Consider the following 15,837-nt stretch of genomic DNA (forward strand, 5'->3'; position numbering starts at 1 on the left):
TCAGAAGTCTGTTCTTCCCCGGCTAGTTGCTTGTTTTTATTTTCTCCCATAACCCGCTGTAAAAATGTAATGTACAGTTTTAAATCCTATCAAACGATCGTCCTTAAAAGAACCCAAGCTAAAGAAATGGAGAGCTGGGCAGCAAGGAGAAAGGAGCAAAGAACAATTCAAAGAGAACAGATTGAAAAAGTTGTGTGTAGACTTGAGTATCTACCCATAACATTCAGCACGTGACGACGACAACAACAATGTTTCTGTGTATCTTCCTAAAGTATGAGAGAAATTGCAGATTTAAAGAGTGCTGCTCAGGATGGGTGAGGGCTGATAGACATTTACTCTGGAGGCATGCAAATATCGAAAGCAACATTTCTTTTTTGGTGGGTGGGTGTGCATGTGTTCCAGAGATGCCATACTGTGGGATTTCCCCAGCCCCAGCTTAGCGCAAGATCCTTGCCCAAGAGTGGAAATTCATTGCACAATCTCTTGCACAGAGTCTAAAAATGCTCACATGCTTTGAAGATGCTTGAAGCATTGTGAAGACCTCTAGGTGACCCTCAGCCCCTTCCTGCACCAGGTCAGCAAGAGAAGACAAGTAGGAGATTCTACCAGCTGCCCACCTTAATACATATTTCTTTCTAAACTGTTTCCAAAATAATTTTACTTCCATAAGCAGTTGCTGCAAATGTGTGCGACCCTGCTGTGACTCTCCCCAGAACAGCCTACGGCTGAGTCTCAATAAAGTATGAAGTACCTTCAGGCCCTGGGCTAACTCTGCTCAACCAAACTGGCCACTGAAAATCCTCATGGGCAAGAAAGAGTACAAGAGAGCTTCCTACTTCAGTCATGCCTCAGTCCAGCTTGTCTTCCATCCTACTGCCTGGTTTGCCCATCAATCTTGACTGCTCCTTTAGTCCTCTTTCCTCCTTCCCAGATCACCTTATGCTTCTACCAGCCCTGACATTGCTAGCCTACCATGGCTTGTGTTCTATAGGTACTGTTGGGCCATCACTCTTGACCACTGGCTCTTCTGGTTGGGACTGATGGGAGCTGTTGTCCAACACACGGTAGTGGCTGGTACCCCCTCGGACTGGTAGGGTGGTAACAAGGGAGGCCAACAAGGGAGGCCAACAGTAAGTCGAGCCAGAGCCAACTATAGGCTTAACCAGAGGCAATACTGAGTAGAGCCAACTTATTCTAGTTTCCTTCCCATCCTCTTCCCTGCTGAATTCTACAAAAGCACTGAGGCTAAAGCACATTTGAGCAATCAGATGTTGGGGGTATTGCATTAGTTTTCCTGATTATAAGCACTACTGTCTCGTTTTCTAGTGCTCCTGTCACATTACAGCACCTATTGCATTATGGAGCTCTGACATTTTGATTTCATGCCCACCAGTGGTCATGGTGCAACACAATGATGAATATCATAAGACAACATCACTCTTCCCTGTTTTTCACACATGCATGCCTGTTTCCCCTTGATTCTGTGAAAACAGCAGGAAAGAACTGTATGCTGTGATAGTGCCCTAAAGTTCATCACTTTACTCCCATGATTTTCCACTTTAAAGGGGGTTGCAAATGGTTTCTTTTCTGTTAGCAATTAACATGGAAATGAGCACTAAATTGTCACAAGACTCCCCTTGATTTCCAGAATTGGAATTTAGGTCATGTGAAAGCTCAAATATAACACAGAAATTAACAGGGAAATATTGGGGAAATGAAATGAGCTTCTGTGTGAGTGGAGCCTCAGGAGGAGGAAAGTGAGGAAACCGCATGGACTGGTTGACATAGGAAGGAAGGAAGGTATGGGGTGGCAGAAGGCAGATCAAATACATCTGGAGAAAACCAGGTTGGGAAAGTCTGCTCTGGCAGTCTCTACTTGTTTTCTGGTCCTTCCCCCTGCCCCCCCCAATAAACCACTATCCTTCAGCCTTTTCCAGGATATAACATTTCTTTGAGAATACCTCACCAATTCAACTAATCAGCTGGCTTTAGTTGATTAATCTGCTAAGAAAGCCAACTCAGCCTGCAACCTGAAAAAAACATATATTCAATAATTTGCATCTGACAAGAGTGTAGCAATCCAGTGCTATTAAGCACTTTGAAACAATCCATCATAACAGCTTGGCGGTGCTAAAGAAATAGCTGAATACCGGTTTTATAAATTATTTCACATCTCTCTCTCTCTCTCCCTCTCTCTGTTCTCCACCCCAAGGCTGACTCCCCAGATGCAGAGTTTTTAAAAACTCAGCTCCTGCTAATGGGGAAGGAACACCCCCCCTTAAACTTAAGAGTGCAACAATTACCTGCTGATCTGCTTAGGAAATTCTCCTCTGTCAGCTTTCTTTTTGTCAAAGTTAGATGCTTCTGAGTTATATGGTGGAGAATGCTTCATTCGCTTTAATTTAAATAGACACACAAATAAACAGGAGAGTGTCTATTTCGGGACTAGGCAATTGGTTCTGGATTTGTGTGAGAGAGAGAGTGAAAGAGAGAGAGGGAGAGAGAATTTTGAACTTCCTTATGTGCTTCTTGGAGGCACACTATCCACAGTTTGGGGAAAACAGAGAAACACAGTAAGTTGCCTTACAAACCAAGTCGGACCACTGACATATCAAGCTCAGCATTGTCTACATCAGGAGTAGCCAAGATGGTGCTCTCCACATTTGGCTGGACTACAGCTTCTTCATTCCTGACCATTGGCCAGTCTGGCTGAGACTGATGGGAGTTGGAGTCAAACAACATCTCAAGGGCACCACATGACTGCTCCTGTTCTATCTGAACTCTCAGTGGCTCTTTGGGATTTCAGGTCCAGCGGCCTTTCCCAGCCCTTTCTGGAGATGCCTGCGACTGAACCTGGAACCTCCTGCATGAAAATTGTGTTGAGATTTCCATTCCACCTTAATGAGCAGACGTGTGGAACTGTTGCGTGTCACATGTCTGTTTACATTCCCGCACTGCTTGCTGGGAACTTTCGTTGTGTGTATAGCTTTTGCTTTTCCTGGTCTCTCTGAGAAGACGTAGAGAGAGAGAGAGAGAGAGAGAGAGATGACATGCTTCTTTGTCCTGATTTATGATTAATAAATCTGTAGTTGTAGTATGCTTTCACAAGCCTCACGCCTATTCTGTGTGCGCAGTTCGATCTGCTGATAGTGTGCCCTGGCTTTGAAGACCGGGTCACTGATTTACGTTGGAGCAGAGGGGATAGGTCTTCACAGTGGGATGGCTACAAGGAGATGGCCCAACCCGGGGCTAGCCAGCTCGCCTCCTTGCCCTCTGCATGTCGACAAAGTGTGCTCTACCACCATCGCTCTTCCCCATCTTCAGTGGGCGATGTGTCTTCCAGTTAAAGGGGTCTTGCCTGTTCCAGCAGCCACTGGCTCTAGTTCTGTAAAGGAAGCTGTGAATCTTCTGAGGCTTTCAGGACAGAGTCCTCTGACTCTCAGCAGTATGATGGGAAGTGGTAGCAAGTTGGCTCCTGATGCAGAGAGGCTTCTGGGAAAGCAGGTGAGCCTGGGGTCACTGTTAAGGTCCATTTCCTCTCCCACTTACTCCCAGTCTATGGGCTCACTCCTCAAACCTGGCAGGCCTGACCCTTCCTATGGACCTTCTTAGATAGACTTCCTAGGGGTCTCAGGTTCACTGGAAAGCAGTTTGAAACCCACTGTGTGATTTGAAAAGCACCGTGCTTGGAAGGCAAGCCCTGCCTAGGCTCTCAGCAAGTGAAGAGAGGTCTGCTGTCAGGGATAGGGGGCAGCCATTATTAATAGACACAGAGATCTTCTTGGTGGAACCGAGCTTAGCAAGCAAGATTCGGCTCTTAGTCATGTTTTAGTGCCACTGTAAATATATTTTGGTCCACTTTTAAAAGGTTAGAGCCATCACTTGGAGGTCTAGCATGTTTATAGCTAGTGAAGGCACACGTAAATCTAGGCGCAAAGGAGCGATGGGGCTGTCAAGGGCGGAAGCCGAAGTTGGGGGGAGACAGTTGGCAGATCAAGCAGGGACATCAGTTACCTGCTGAGTCGTGTAACTTTTATTGCTGGAGTGGGTGAGGGGAGGGTAGTATTACCAACCTATTGATCAAAGAAATACTTTATGGGACTGGTTTTGTTGGAAAGCCACTTAGAGAAGCAAATGGGGGGAGGCAGCAAGGCTCTAGTCGCTCCCTCTGCCATCTAAGAGCCAACCAGCAAATCTGGCTGTCATATTTTCCACTTCTCTCCTTGCTACTTCATGGGATGGGTCGTAGCTGAGCAGAAAAACATCTGCCTTGCATGAGGAAGGTCCAAGATTCATTTCCCAGCATTTGCAGGTAGGGTTGAGAGAGACCGCGGTCTGAAACTCTGGAAAGCCACCTTGAGCTAGATGGGTCTGACTCTGAATAAGGCAATTCCCTACATTCCGACTTGACTCAGCCCTTTATTCAGAATGATGAGGCCTGGAACCCTACTTTATTTTTAGGGAAAGAACCGTGGCTCAGGGCACAAGCTTTACATGTCAAAGGTACTGGGTTTAATCCCCAGCATTTCCAGGTAGGGCTGGGAATGACCCCCATCTGGGAGCCTGGTGAGCTGCTGCCAGTACAAGATGGACCAGTGACCTGGCTCAGTGTAAGGAAGCTTCCGAGGTTCCTTGTCTTCCTTTGGGGTCAGAATGAATCTCTTTGCCCTTGCCCAGTCTGGTTTTGGATATCAGTAGTGGTGCTGTGGCTTAAACCACACAGAGCCTAGGACTTGCCGATCAGAAGGTCAGCGGTTCAAATCCCCATGATGGGGTGAGCTCCCGTTGCTCAGTCCCTGCTCCTGCCAACCTAGCAGTTCGAAAGCACGTCAAAGTGCAAGTAGATAAATAGGTACCTATTATCCGGCGGGAAGGTAAACGGCATTTCCGTGTGCTGCTCTGGTTCGGCTTAGTCCTGCTGGCCACATGACCCGGAAGCTGTACGCCGGCTCCCTTGGCTAATAAAGTGAGATGAGCGCTGCAACCCCAGAGTCAGTCACGACTGGACCTAATGGTCAGGAATCCCTTTACCTTTAAGGTCCAAATAACTTGACTTGTTTACTAGATGACTGAAGGTCTTGCTGGACTACAGCTCTCATTATCCCTGACCATTGACCATGCTGGCTGGAGCAGAAAGGAGTTAAAGTCCCACAATATCCAGAGGGCCACAGGATCCAGAATTAAGCCATGGTTGGCTTAGAGTGATGTGCTGGTTGAGCCTGTACCTGACTCCAGCCACTCCCCTGGCCACTGCTTTGTGCTGGGCTCTGGCTGATGGACCACTGGGCTCTAGTAAATATACATATAGATGTTTCAAGCCTGGAGACTGCCCATGCCTGCTTTAGGACACCCTTTGGCTTGCTGTTCACCCACTGAAAATGCAGGCAATGCCTGAGATCACACAAAAGCATACATAAGGAGAAAAAGTGTCAGTGCCCAAACACAGTGGAGAGTCAGCTGGTGTGGTATAGCGGTTACAGCATTGGACTAGGGACTTGGGAGATCAGGAGTCAAATACACACTCGGATGACCTGGGGCCAGTTACTGCCTCTTAGCTTAACCTGTTTCATAGGATTGTTGTGGGAATTCAGTGATGGGTGAGGGAAGAACCACTGACACCACCTTGAGCTCCTTGGAGAAGAGTTGGGATATAAATGCAAGAAACAAACAAACAAATAAAGTTAAGACAAAGAGCCACTACAAAGTTATTGACCCAAGACGGCTTGTGGATCATGAAGATCCAATAGCTCAAGAAGCCGGTTCAGCCCCTGGGAGATGCACATTTCAAGCCCACTAGTGGTGGTGGGGTGATGATCCTGCCACTTACTTTGACGACATCTTCAGCAGAGGACTTGCATTCCACGGATTCGGAGATGTCCGTCACAGCACTGTTCTCTTCAATCGACACCACTTTGATGGGGACCGCAACTGTCTTCCCTGTGAGGATCGCAGTGTTCAGGATCTCTGTGTCCTGCAGTGCAAACAACAAAGGATTGCTGCCATTGCTTTGCTTCAGCGGAGCTCTTGAGATAACGAGGAAACCTGAAATGAAGTTCTACAGCTGCCTTGCCCATCCTGGTGCTTTCTCAGTGCTGTTGGGCAACAGCCCCCACCACCATTGACTATTAGATCACGCTGTCCTAGGACATCTGGAAGGAACCAGGTAGGGGAAGGATCCTCTACACCAGCGGTTCTCAACCTGTGGGTCCCCAGATGTTGTTGGACTACAACTCCCATCATCCCTGAGCTCTGGTCTTGCTGGCTAGGGGTGATGGGAGTTGTAGTTCAACAACATCTGGGGACCCACAAGTTGAGAAAGGCTGCTCTACACCTTCCAGACTTAACCAATGGATATGTATTGTATCTCTAATGTTCTTGTGTGTACTATGGATTTATGGAGCTTGTTGCCACAGGTTTGGCTCCCTATTGTAGATGACTTTAAAGGGGATTAAACAAATTCAAGGAGCACAAGCGGGGCACCAATGGCCAAGAAGATGAAATGAAACGACCCCCACCATGTTCAAAGGCAAAGTGGACACTGGGAACTGGGAGCCAGTGTGGTGTAATGGTTAAAGTATTGAATTAGGACCTGGGAGACCTTGGTCCAAACCCCCACTCAGCCATGAAGCTCCCTGAGTGTTCTTGGGCCAGTCACTGCCTCTCAATCTAACCTACCTCATAGGGTGGTGTGGGGATGAAATGGGGGGACGGGACACCATATACATCACCTTGACCTCATTGGTGAAAAGGTGAGATATGAATGCAATAAATGCTGTGAAACAGCAGTTGCTGGGTGAGGGGGAGCATCAGGATCTGGCTTTTGCTTTCATGCTCTGCTTCCAGAGGTACGTGGCTGAACACTCTGGCAAATGGGATGCTGGATCAAGTCGTCCTCTGGCCTAATCTTGCAGAACTCTTTTTAGGTTTTGCATGCTAAGTTCATACTAGCAGGTGCAGAAGCAAGCACACAGGCCATACGACTCTGACAGTGATATCACAGGAATATAAGGAGCCATACTGGATCAGACCAGAGGTCCAGCCGATCTAGCGTCCTGTTTGCCATGGTAGCCAGTCAGATGTTGCCAGAAGAAGGTCCACAAACAGATCACAAGCACATTAGCACTCTCTCAGTCATGATCCTCAGCAACTGGTATAGGCAGTCAGTACAGCAGACCTGCAACTTATGTATTATTATTATTATTATTATTATTATTATTATTATTATTATTATTATTTTATTATTATTATTCACACATCTGGCTGGGTTGCTCCAGCCTCCCTGGGTTGCTCCCAACAAAATAATAAAAACAGAAGAAAGCAAAATATCAACCATTAAAACCTTCCCTGTACAGGGTTGCCTTCAGGTGGGACTGCAGCTTTGTGTGGCTGGCAGGAAAATAAATAAATAAATGGAATTTGGGGAGCAACAGTTGGAAGGGGCCACCTGAGATCTCATGATTGATTGATTGATTACCGTATTTTTCCATGTATAACATGCCCCCATGTATAAGACTACCCCTAGTTTGGGAGACTCAGATTTAAGAAAATGGGGGGGAGATGGCCCAGAATTGTTGAGCTTTTTTTGTGGGGAGGATTGCCCAAAATCACTCACGCGAGTGAAATGCATTGAAAATCGTGCGCGCCACTGATGCCACCAGCTGTCTGTCTGCTCACCGGCAGCAGCCGGCAATCGCACACACAATTGCCACAGCAGTAGCCAATCCAAAGCAGCCCTTGCCACAGCCACTATCACCCACCCAATTGCCACAGACAAGCTCCTGCTTGCAGCTGCAACCAATCACTCGTCCCCCCTCTGCACTATCCACGTATAAAACGACCCCCAATTTTTTACATTATTTTTGAGTAAAAAAGCCTCATCTTATAAACAGGAAAATACTGTATATTTCAAATGAATTCCAAAGCAACAACATAATAGAACATCACAAATAAAGCATTAATCATAGATGAAATAATCAGTGAAACAATTACAATCTATAAAACATCGTAAACAAAGCAACAACTAATACATAAGCTAAACATCACCATTAAAGCAAAGTCACATTATATGATTAACAGATCAATACAGCATTTATAATTTCTAAAACAATATTAGCAACATTAACAAAATAGCAACCAAAAAAATAAACTAAGCACTACAAGTCCCATCATCCCTGACCGTTGGCTGTGCTGCCCAGGATTGATGGGAGTTGGGAGTCCAACAACATCTGGAGGGCAGTAGGCGCTCCACCCCAATGCTGCTTCTACTCTCCGTCCTTGCAACCTCTGGTAAAGAGGGAAGTGTGAGATTTTGGGGAGCCATGAGGTTGGTTTCAGAGTAATAATAATAATAATAATAATAATAATAATAATAATAATAATAAATTTTATTTATATCCCACCCTCCCCAGCCGAAGCCGGGCTCAGGGCGGCTAACAACAATTAAATAATCAAACAATCAAAAGTTTTGCATAAACCACATAAATGTTGAGCTGCTCAGAGGGAACCTTCAGTGAGCTTCCCTATCTCTAACCCAGGGGTCAGCAACCTTTTTCAGCTGTGGACTGGTCCACCGTCCCCCAGACCATGTGGTGGGCCGGACTATATTTTTTTTGGGGGAAATGAACGAATTCCTATGCCCCACAAATAACCCAGAGGTGCATTTTAAATAAAAGCACACATTCAGCTCAGGTAAAAACACCAGGCAGGCCCCACAACCACCCAGAGATGCAATTTAAATAAAAGGACACATTCTACTCATGTAAAAACATGCTGATTCATGGACCATCCACGGGCTGGATTGAGAAGGCGATTGAGCCACATCTGGGGTAGTTTGCCTACCCCTGGTCTTGGCTAGAAACTCTAGGAAGCACCATGGACAGCGTCACTTTAAAGCAGGGATGGGGAAATGTTTGGCCTTCTAGATGTTGGATTCCAGCTCCCACCAGCCTCAGCCAGCATGAGCAATGGTCAGGAACGACAGGAGTTGCAGTCCACAACATCTTGAGGGCTACCACTTTGGCCACCCTGGACCTAGACTAATTCCCCAGTTGAAACTGCTCAGGCAAAAGCGAGAAAGGACCTCCAAAACTTGAAAGGGAGCTCTTTGTGAACACCGTTTCTTTCAAAAGAGTTCTGATCTAAATGAAAAGCAGATTGCTTTTTCATGTAGTTTTATCTTTGTTGAACCCCATATCCTGGTCTCCCTTTTGCAAAGAACTTCAAAGTTTGCCGGATGCAACGTTTTCAACTTGCAGCCCTAGAAAATGACTGGAACATTTTGCAAAAGCAGCAACAGAGGTCAAAAAGAAGGGATTTTTTGTTTGTTGTCGACTTAAATATGGATCAAAGAATGTCCAAAGGTACCCATTGCTTCATTTCCAATTGTTTGAAAGCCATACCCTCCCCTCTAACCCCCACCCCCCATCTTCAGATGCTTTGCTGCCAGTTTGATTCCTTCCACTGAGGAAGAAAAGAAAAAAGAATGAAACAGTTGAGGTGGGAAATGAGGTCATCTCAGGTGAAGCTGCCCTTTGGCTATCATTTATACCAAAAGCTAGGATATCTTATTCAAACATTGTCATGCACTATAATAAAACAGCAACCTCTGCCCATTACCAGTGATGTTCCCACCTACCATGATTGTGTATGCTGATATTATGATTCTAGTCTATTCTTATTATAATTATTAATATATATTTGCATGCTGCCTTTTAAGGGGACCCACCAAAGGCAGCACACATGTCTGTGCTTCCTGCATGCCCAAATGGATTTGGTTTGGAGTGGGTTTGCAGCCAGAGCATGAAGGAAACTATAGGTATATCCTCCATTTCAACACCACTTGGCATTTGGCTTCTTAAGCTCACTCTGTCCTGAAATAACCAGCCCCTTCTTCTGCCATCTCCACACCCCTCCCACTTAACCACTGTACAGTTACAGCTGAGTTGGGGGGGCTGTCTTTCAGCCCAAGGGCCACATTCTGTTCTGGGCAACTTTCCAGGGACCACATGCCAGTGGCAAAAGTGGGTGGAGCTATTCATGCAAATGCTACCTCTGTACAGTTGGCCAGTTTCTGCAAGCACTTCTCTCTATCCTCTGCCGAGACAAACAAGAAACATTTCCATAGATTGATGATACATTCTAGTCAGGTAAAGGCTCTCAGTAAGGTTGTGAATCAAGGCTAGTGGGGGACTGTGGCTTGAGGAGAGATGGTGTGGCCTGGGGAGAGTTTTGAGGGCCAGATAGAGAGGGCTGGAGGGCCACATATGGCTCCCGGGCCAGATTTCCCCCATCTATGCTGCAGATTTCTCTGGAAGCAGGTGCCTCTCAATGGGCCTTTTTTCCCTGAGTAGCTATACCAAGGTTTGCACTGTGAACCATCTCTCTTTCCTATTCCAGGACTTTTGGCGAGTTTACGAATGGGTATTACAAAGCTATGGACTAACTTATGGAATTTCACTGGTTCATTCCGACTCATGGATGCAAAATGGTCTACTTGTCTTTTATCGTATCTGTAATTAAGACACTTCAATCCCCTGCCCTCGGCTAATGGTTTCATTACAGAAAACCTGCATATGAATGGATTTATTTTGATTAATTACTTTGGGGACTTACATCTGGGAGGAAAGAAATCAAAGGCATGGCTTGTTGTGCTAATGGCTTGCTGAATTTTTATATCCCAGCCCCCAAATACTCCCACATAAACCAGCATCTAAAACTGCAAGAATAGCCAGCTTCAGGAGCATTCATTAAAAAGCATCTAACAGGTACCATTAGCATCATTACAGATGACTGACATTAGTCTGGGATGGGTAACTATTGTGCTAGCTCAACCAGAATACAGGAGTGGGAGGCTAATAGTTCATCTCTGTCAAAATCAATTGTGATTTATTAGCCTAGGAACTGTCCAAGTTCATAAATCATAAGGGTGCAACTGTTGGATTCAGAGAAATGTATTTTCCACCTCCATGTGTGCTGCTGGGAATCACAGGTCTGTGTAACATGCATTCCCATTAGTCAAATGGCACCAGAGACCGTGAGACAGAATCAAGTAGCTAGCTTGGGAGGAAGAAGCAAGTTGAAAGAAGTGTGGGAAAAATGGATAGAGAAATGCTTTAGTATCTCTCTCAAAACACTATAACTTGTGGATAGCCAATGAAACTGAATGCTGGAAGATTCAGGGTAGACAAAAGAAAAGACTTTCTAAAAGAAGTGCCATGGTTGGATCACTTCCTGGTGCAAGTGGACTTCTCCATGACCCTTCCCCTCTGCAGGGAGGTCTTGTACTTTCACAATGATTTCTGCATTCGTGATGATGGTATAAACAGCCTCGGCCCAGAATACCTGAAGGAGCGTCTCCACCCCCATCATTCTGCCCAGACACAGAGGTCCAGCTCCAAGGACCTTCTGGTGGTTCCCTCACTCTGAGAATTGAGGTTACAGGGAACCAGGCAGAGGGCCTTCTTAGTGGTGGCACCCGCCCTGTGGAACGCCCTCCCATCAGATGTCAAGGAGATAAACAACTATCTGACTTTTAGAAGACATCTGTAGGCAGCCCTGTTTAGGGAAGTTTTTAATGTTTGATTCTATTTTTATAATTCTGTTGGCAGCTGCCCAGAGTGACTGAGGAAACCCAGCGAGATATGCGGGGTATAAATAAAAAAATATTATTATGTTACTAAATGAGGAGGGGAGGGGTTGACAATAATGGGTGGATGGAGGAAGTAAGCACCAATGGGAAACAGGATCCAACTGGAAAGGGAGAGATCAAAGGACGAGGAAACTCACATAGGACGTAGCTGTAATATTTGCTTCATCTAGTTTTGTAAATCAGGAACCACCAACCTTTGAGGGCCAGTGAACACATTTGGATTTTTGAACAAATGTCATGGGCAGCAGTCACAAAACGGCTGTCATGATGACATGACATACCATGAAATGGCTGCCATATCTAAAAGAGAACTACAACATGGCTCGGGTGTGTCTCCCATCGATGGAAGAAAGGGCACTTACATCAGCAGCCACAGGGAGAAGCTCTTCACGCTCCTCCTCTGTTCAGAATGAGAGGGACAGTAGGCATTCAATTCTTCCATACAATGGAATATTGGCATGTTCAATGCAGGAGATGAGTAGAAAGAGGAAGCCGTCACTCATGGATTGTGGATTTCTGAGGGGGTATCCACTGGCACCTTTCATGGGTGCCACAGGAAGTACTGGCAGGCACACTGCCATCTGAGGGAGTTATGCAGGTACCTATGGATATTGTTTTGGTGACCGACGTAAGACTGGAGTGTGCCACAAGGGACTTGATTTATTTTGCTCTTACAATGATAACATAAAAGTGGATGCTGCTCTCCATTTCCATCCCTGATCTGTTACAGAACTGCTTCCCTCCAAGCGATGAGTTGTGGAAACCTTGGTTCCTACCACAAGCCACTATCATAACACAGGAGAGTTTGCATCTTGCTTCGGTGGCGTTGTGGTCTAAACCACTGAGCCTAGGGCTTGCCGATTGGAAGGTCGGTGGTTCGAATCCCTGGGGTGAGCTCCCGTTGCTCGGTCCCTGCTCCTTTCAACCTAGCAGTTCAAAAGTACATCAAAGTGAAAGTACAGTGGTACCTCAGGTTAAGAACTTAATTCGTTCCTGAGGTCTGTTCTTAACCTAAAACTGTTCTTAACCTGAAGCACCACTTTAGCTAATGGGGCCTCCAGCTGCTGCCGCACCGCCGGAGCACGATTTCTGTTCTCATCCTGAAGCAAAGGTCTTAACCCAAGGTACTATTTCTGGGTTAGTGGAGTCTGTAACCTGAAGTGTATGTAACCTGAAGCGTATGTAACCTGAGGTACCACTGTAGATAAATAGGTACCACTCCGGCGGGAAGGTAAATGGCATTTCTGTGCACTACTCTGGTTTCGCCAGAAGCATCTTAGTCATGCTGGCCACATGTCCCAGAAAAACTGTCTGCGGACAAACATCAGCTCCCTCGGCCAGTAAAGCGAGATGAGCACCACAACCCCAGAGTTGTTTGTGACTGGACTTAACTGTCAGGGGTCCTTTACATTACTTTTACCTTCAGGAAGGACTACAGAACAGAAAGCAAAGAGCAGGAGAAAGAAGGGAAGTGACTTGACTTTATATTTACATGGAAGCCTTTTGCCAATTCTTTGACCAAGGGGCCTTCATTTTCTAGGGTCTGTATAGCTGACTACAAATCTGAAGAGTTGAGATGATAAAGTTTCAAGTGCAGGTAAAGCTGCTTCTTTTTCTGCTGCAAACAGACAGGAATTAATTAATTCCCAAACACTCCCAGTATACAAAGGGGAGCATAATTACTTCATGTAAATAGATAATTAACAGGCAACAACATTAAAAAGCATTTTTCTTGCTTGTTTCTCTAATGACTTGATAGGCACAATGAATTGGTGGTACAAGCACAGAAACTCCCCCCCCCCCCATTTAATCCCACACAGGAGAGGCAGAGTTTAAAATGTGATTGATGAGTTGCATTTTCAACCAAACTCCCAAAGAGCTTCGGATTTCATCACAGATCCTAGAAATTTCACTGCTTCTCTCTAACTCAAAAATAAATTATTCCCCCAACTACAAAGACTGATTAAAGATCTCATTTTGTGCTAGGCTTTCAGGCTGCAAGCCTAGACATGCTTACCTGTGAGGCTGGCAGTAAATCCCATTGAACTGAATGGGGGTTACATATGGGTAGAGAGAATAGGGGTGGAGAAGCTTTTTCAGGCTGAGGGCCACATTCCATCTAAGCAACTTTCTGAGGGCCACGTGACAGCAGTAGGCAGGGACCAAGGCAAAAGTAAGTAAAGAAATACAGTGGAACCTTGGTTCTTGAACTCAATCTATCCCAGAAGTCCGTTTGACTCCCGAAACATTCGTAAACCAAGGCATGGCTTACGATTGGTGCAGGCACCCTGGAAACCATAGCTGACTGGGACAGAACTTTCTTTATGTACGCCACAACAGCAGCAAGAATACTCATCGCAAAGCATTGGAAGACACAAGATCTACCCACCCGGGAAGAATGGCAGATGAAGCTGATGGACTACATGGAAATGGCGGAAATGACTGGCAGAATCCGAAACCAGGGAGAAGAGTCGATGGAAGAAGATTGGAAAAAAATTAAAGTATATTTACAGAAATATTGCAAAATTAATGAATGTTAGAAGAATGCTGGAATGAAGTTACATGGTTTTAGCAGAAATGTTATAAAGAATTAAGTAAAAACTGATTGTTAATGAACTAAAGTGGAAAATTTAAAGTTAGATTGTGTTAGGATAAACTATAGAACAAAAAATTGGAAAGAGGGAAAGGATTTGCTGAATTAGCTAATTTGAATTAGAATACAAAAAAGGGAGGTGTGAGGAAGTCGAGGAAACAAGTAAATGAAGGATAAGGATATGGAAATTGGATGTGTTTTTAAATGTATTGGCTTTTTTTTCTTTTGTTGTTTTGATGTATTGTTCTTTTTCTTTTTTGTATTTATCTTTGACGTATTGTTTGTCAAATTTTTCATTGTTTTCTTTTTTTTCTTTTATACTTTCTTTCTGTAACTACAAAACTTTTAATAAATATCTTAAAAAAAAAAAAAAGGAAACCATAGCTGACAGCTGCATTGGACATTTGGCTTCCAAAAAACCTTTGAAAACTGGAACACTTACTGCCGGGTTTTCAGTGTTCGGGAGCCAATTTGTTCATCAACTAAGCCGTTCGAGAACCAAGGTCCCACTATGAATGCAAATCTTGCCTTTGCACAGTAGGCCAGTTTTGACACAAACTCACTCTCTCCTCTCTCTCCTCCACCCGGACAATCAAGAGTTCAATGACACAGCACAGCCAGGCAAAAACACTCAAATATGGTGTAAAGCCGGATCAGTGAGGGGTGTGGCCTGGGAAACAGTCCTGAGGGCCAAACCAAGAGGCCTGAAGGGCCACATTCAGCCCCTGAGCCTGAGGTTCACCATTTCAATGTACATGATTGCACTGTTAGTCTCTCAAGAGAGGCCTTCCATATGTCAGAAAGGTAAAAGCAATTTTATATCCTTCCACAGCAGCCAGGTCTTTCTCTCCCTCTTTGATGTAGTAATCTGACTACAACCATTTCAGCAGCGCTGTTTAAGTCTGTGGTCCTCTTATGTGGCTGTTTCCCACCCCACTCCCTCCATTCTACGCAAGTCTAGAAACAGCCTTTAGAATTCACCCTTATTCTTTCTTTTTGTTTTTCATCATGTTTTTATCTTACTTAGATTGATGTTGGAGAAAAAAGATATTTCATTAGGTTTTGTATTTCTCCTTGTAAACTTTAATAACATTTATTAATAAAATAAAAAATAAAATCCCTTGAAGTTTAAGCTGCTAGTGTTGACAGTGATGACCACCCCCTTATGTTCTAGATCTCCTTGGTAAGTACATAAGAAGAGCTTGCTGGATCAGGTCAAAGGTCAGCATCCTGTTCTCACAATGGCCAATCAGAAGGCTATGGGAAACCTGCAAACAGGAGCTGAGAGCAACATCACTCTCATTCTTCTGTGGTTTCCAGCAACTGATGTTGCTGCCTTTGACCATGGAGGTGGAACATAACCATCATGGCTACAGGCTATTGATAGCTTCTACCTTTTGAATTTGTCTGTCTTTTAAAGCCATCCAAGATGGTGGCCATCACTGCATCCTGTAGGAGTAAATTACCATTTAGTTATGCACTGTGTGTATCAGTACTAATTTACTGTAGAATCATAAAGGTAAAGGTACCCCTGACCGTTAGGTCCAGTCGCGGACGACTCTGGGGTTGAACACTCATCTCGCTCTATAGGCCGAGG

General features: G+C 45.0%; 1 protein-coding gene across 2 annotated transcripts in view; it reads right to left on the minus strand.

Annotated features, from left to right (window-relative positions):
• Positions 1-15,837, minus strand: part of TMEM132C (transmembrane protein 132C) — a 247,260-nt gene that overhangs the window by 26,211 nt on the left and 205,212 nt on the right. For both annotated transcript variants that reach the window (XM_083418171.1, XM_083418172.1), the window contains exon 5: positions 5,828-5,971. In XM_083418171.1, the coding sequence (XP_083274297.1) occupies positions 5,828-5,971 (144 nt within the window). The remainder of the gene's footprint in view (positions 1-5,827; positions 5,972-15,837) is intronic.

Source organism: Podarcis tiliguerta, assembly GCF_965153285.1.
Source record: "Podarcis tiliguerta genome assembly, chromosome: 16".
Classification (NCBI taxonomy): Eukaryota; Metazoa; Chordata; class Lepidosauria; order Squamata; family Lacertidae; genus Podarcis; species Podarcis tiliguerta.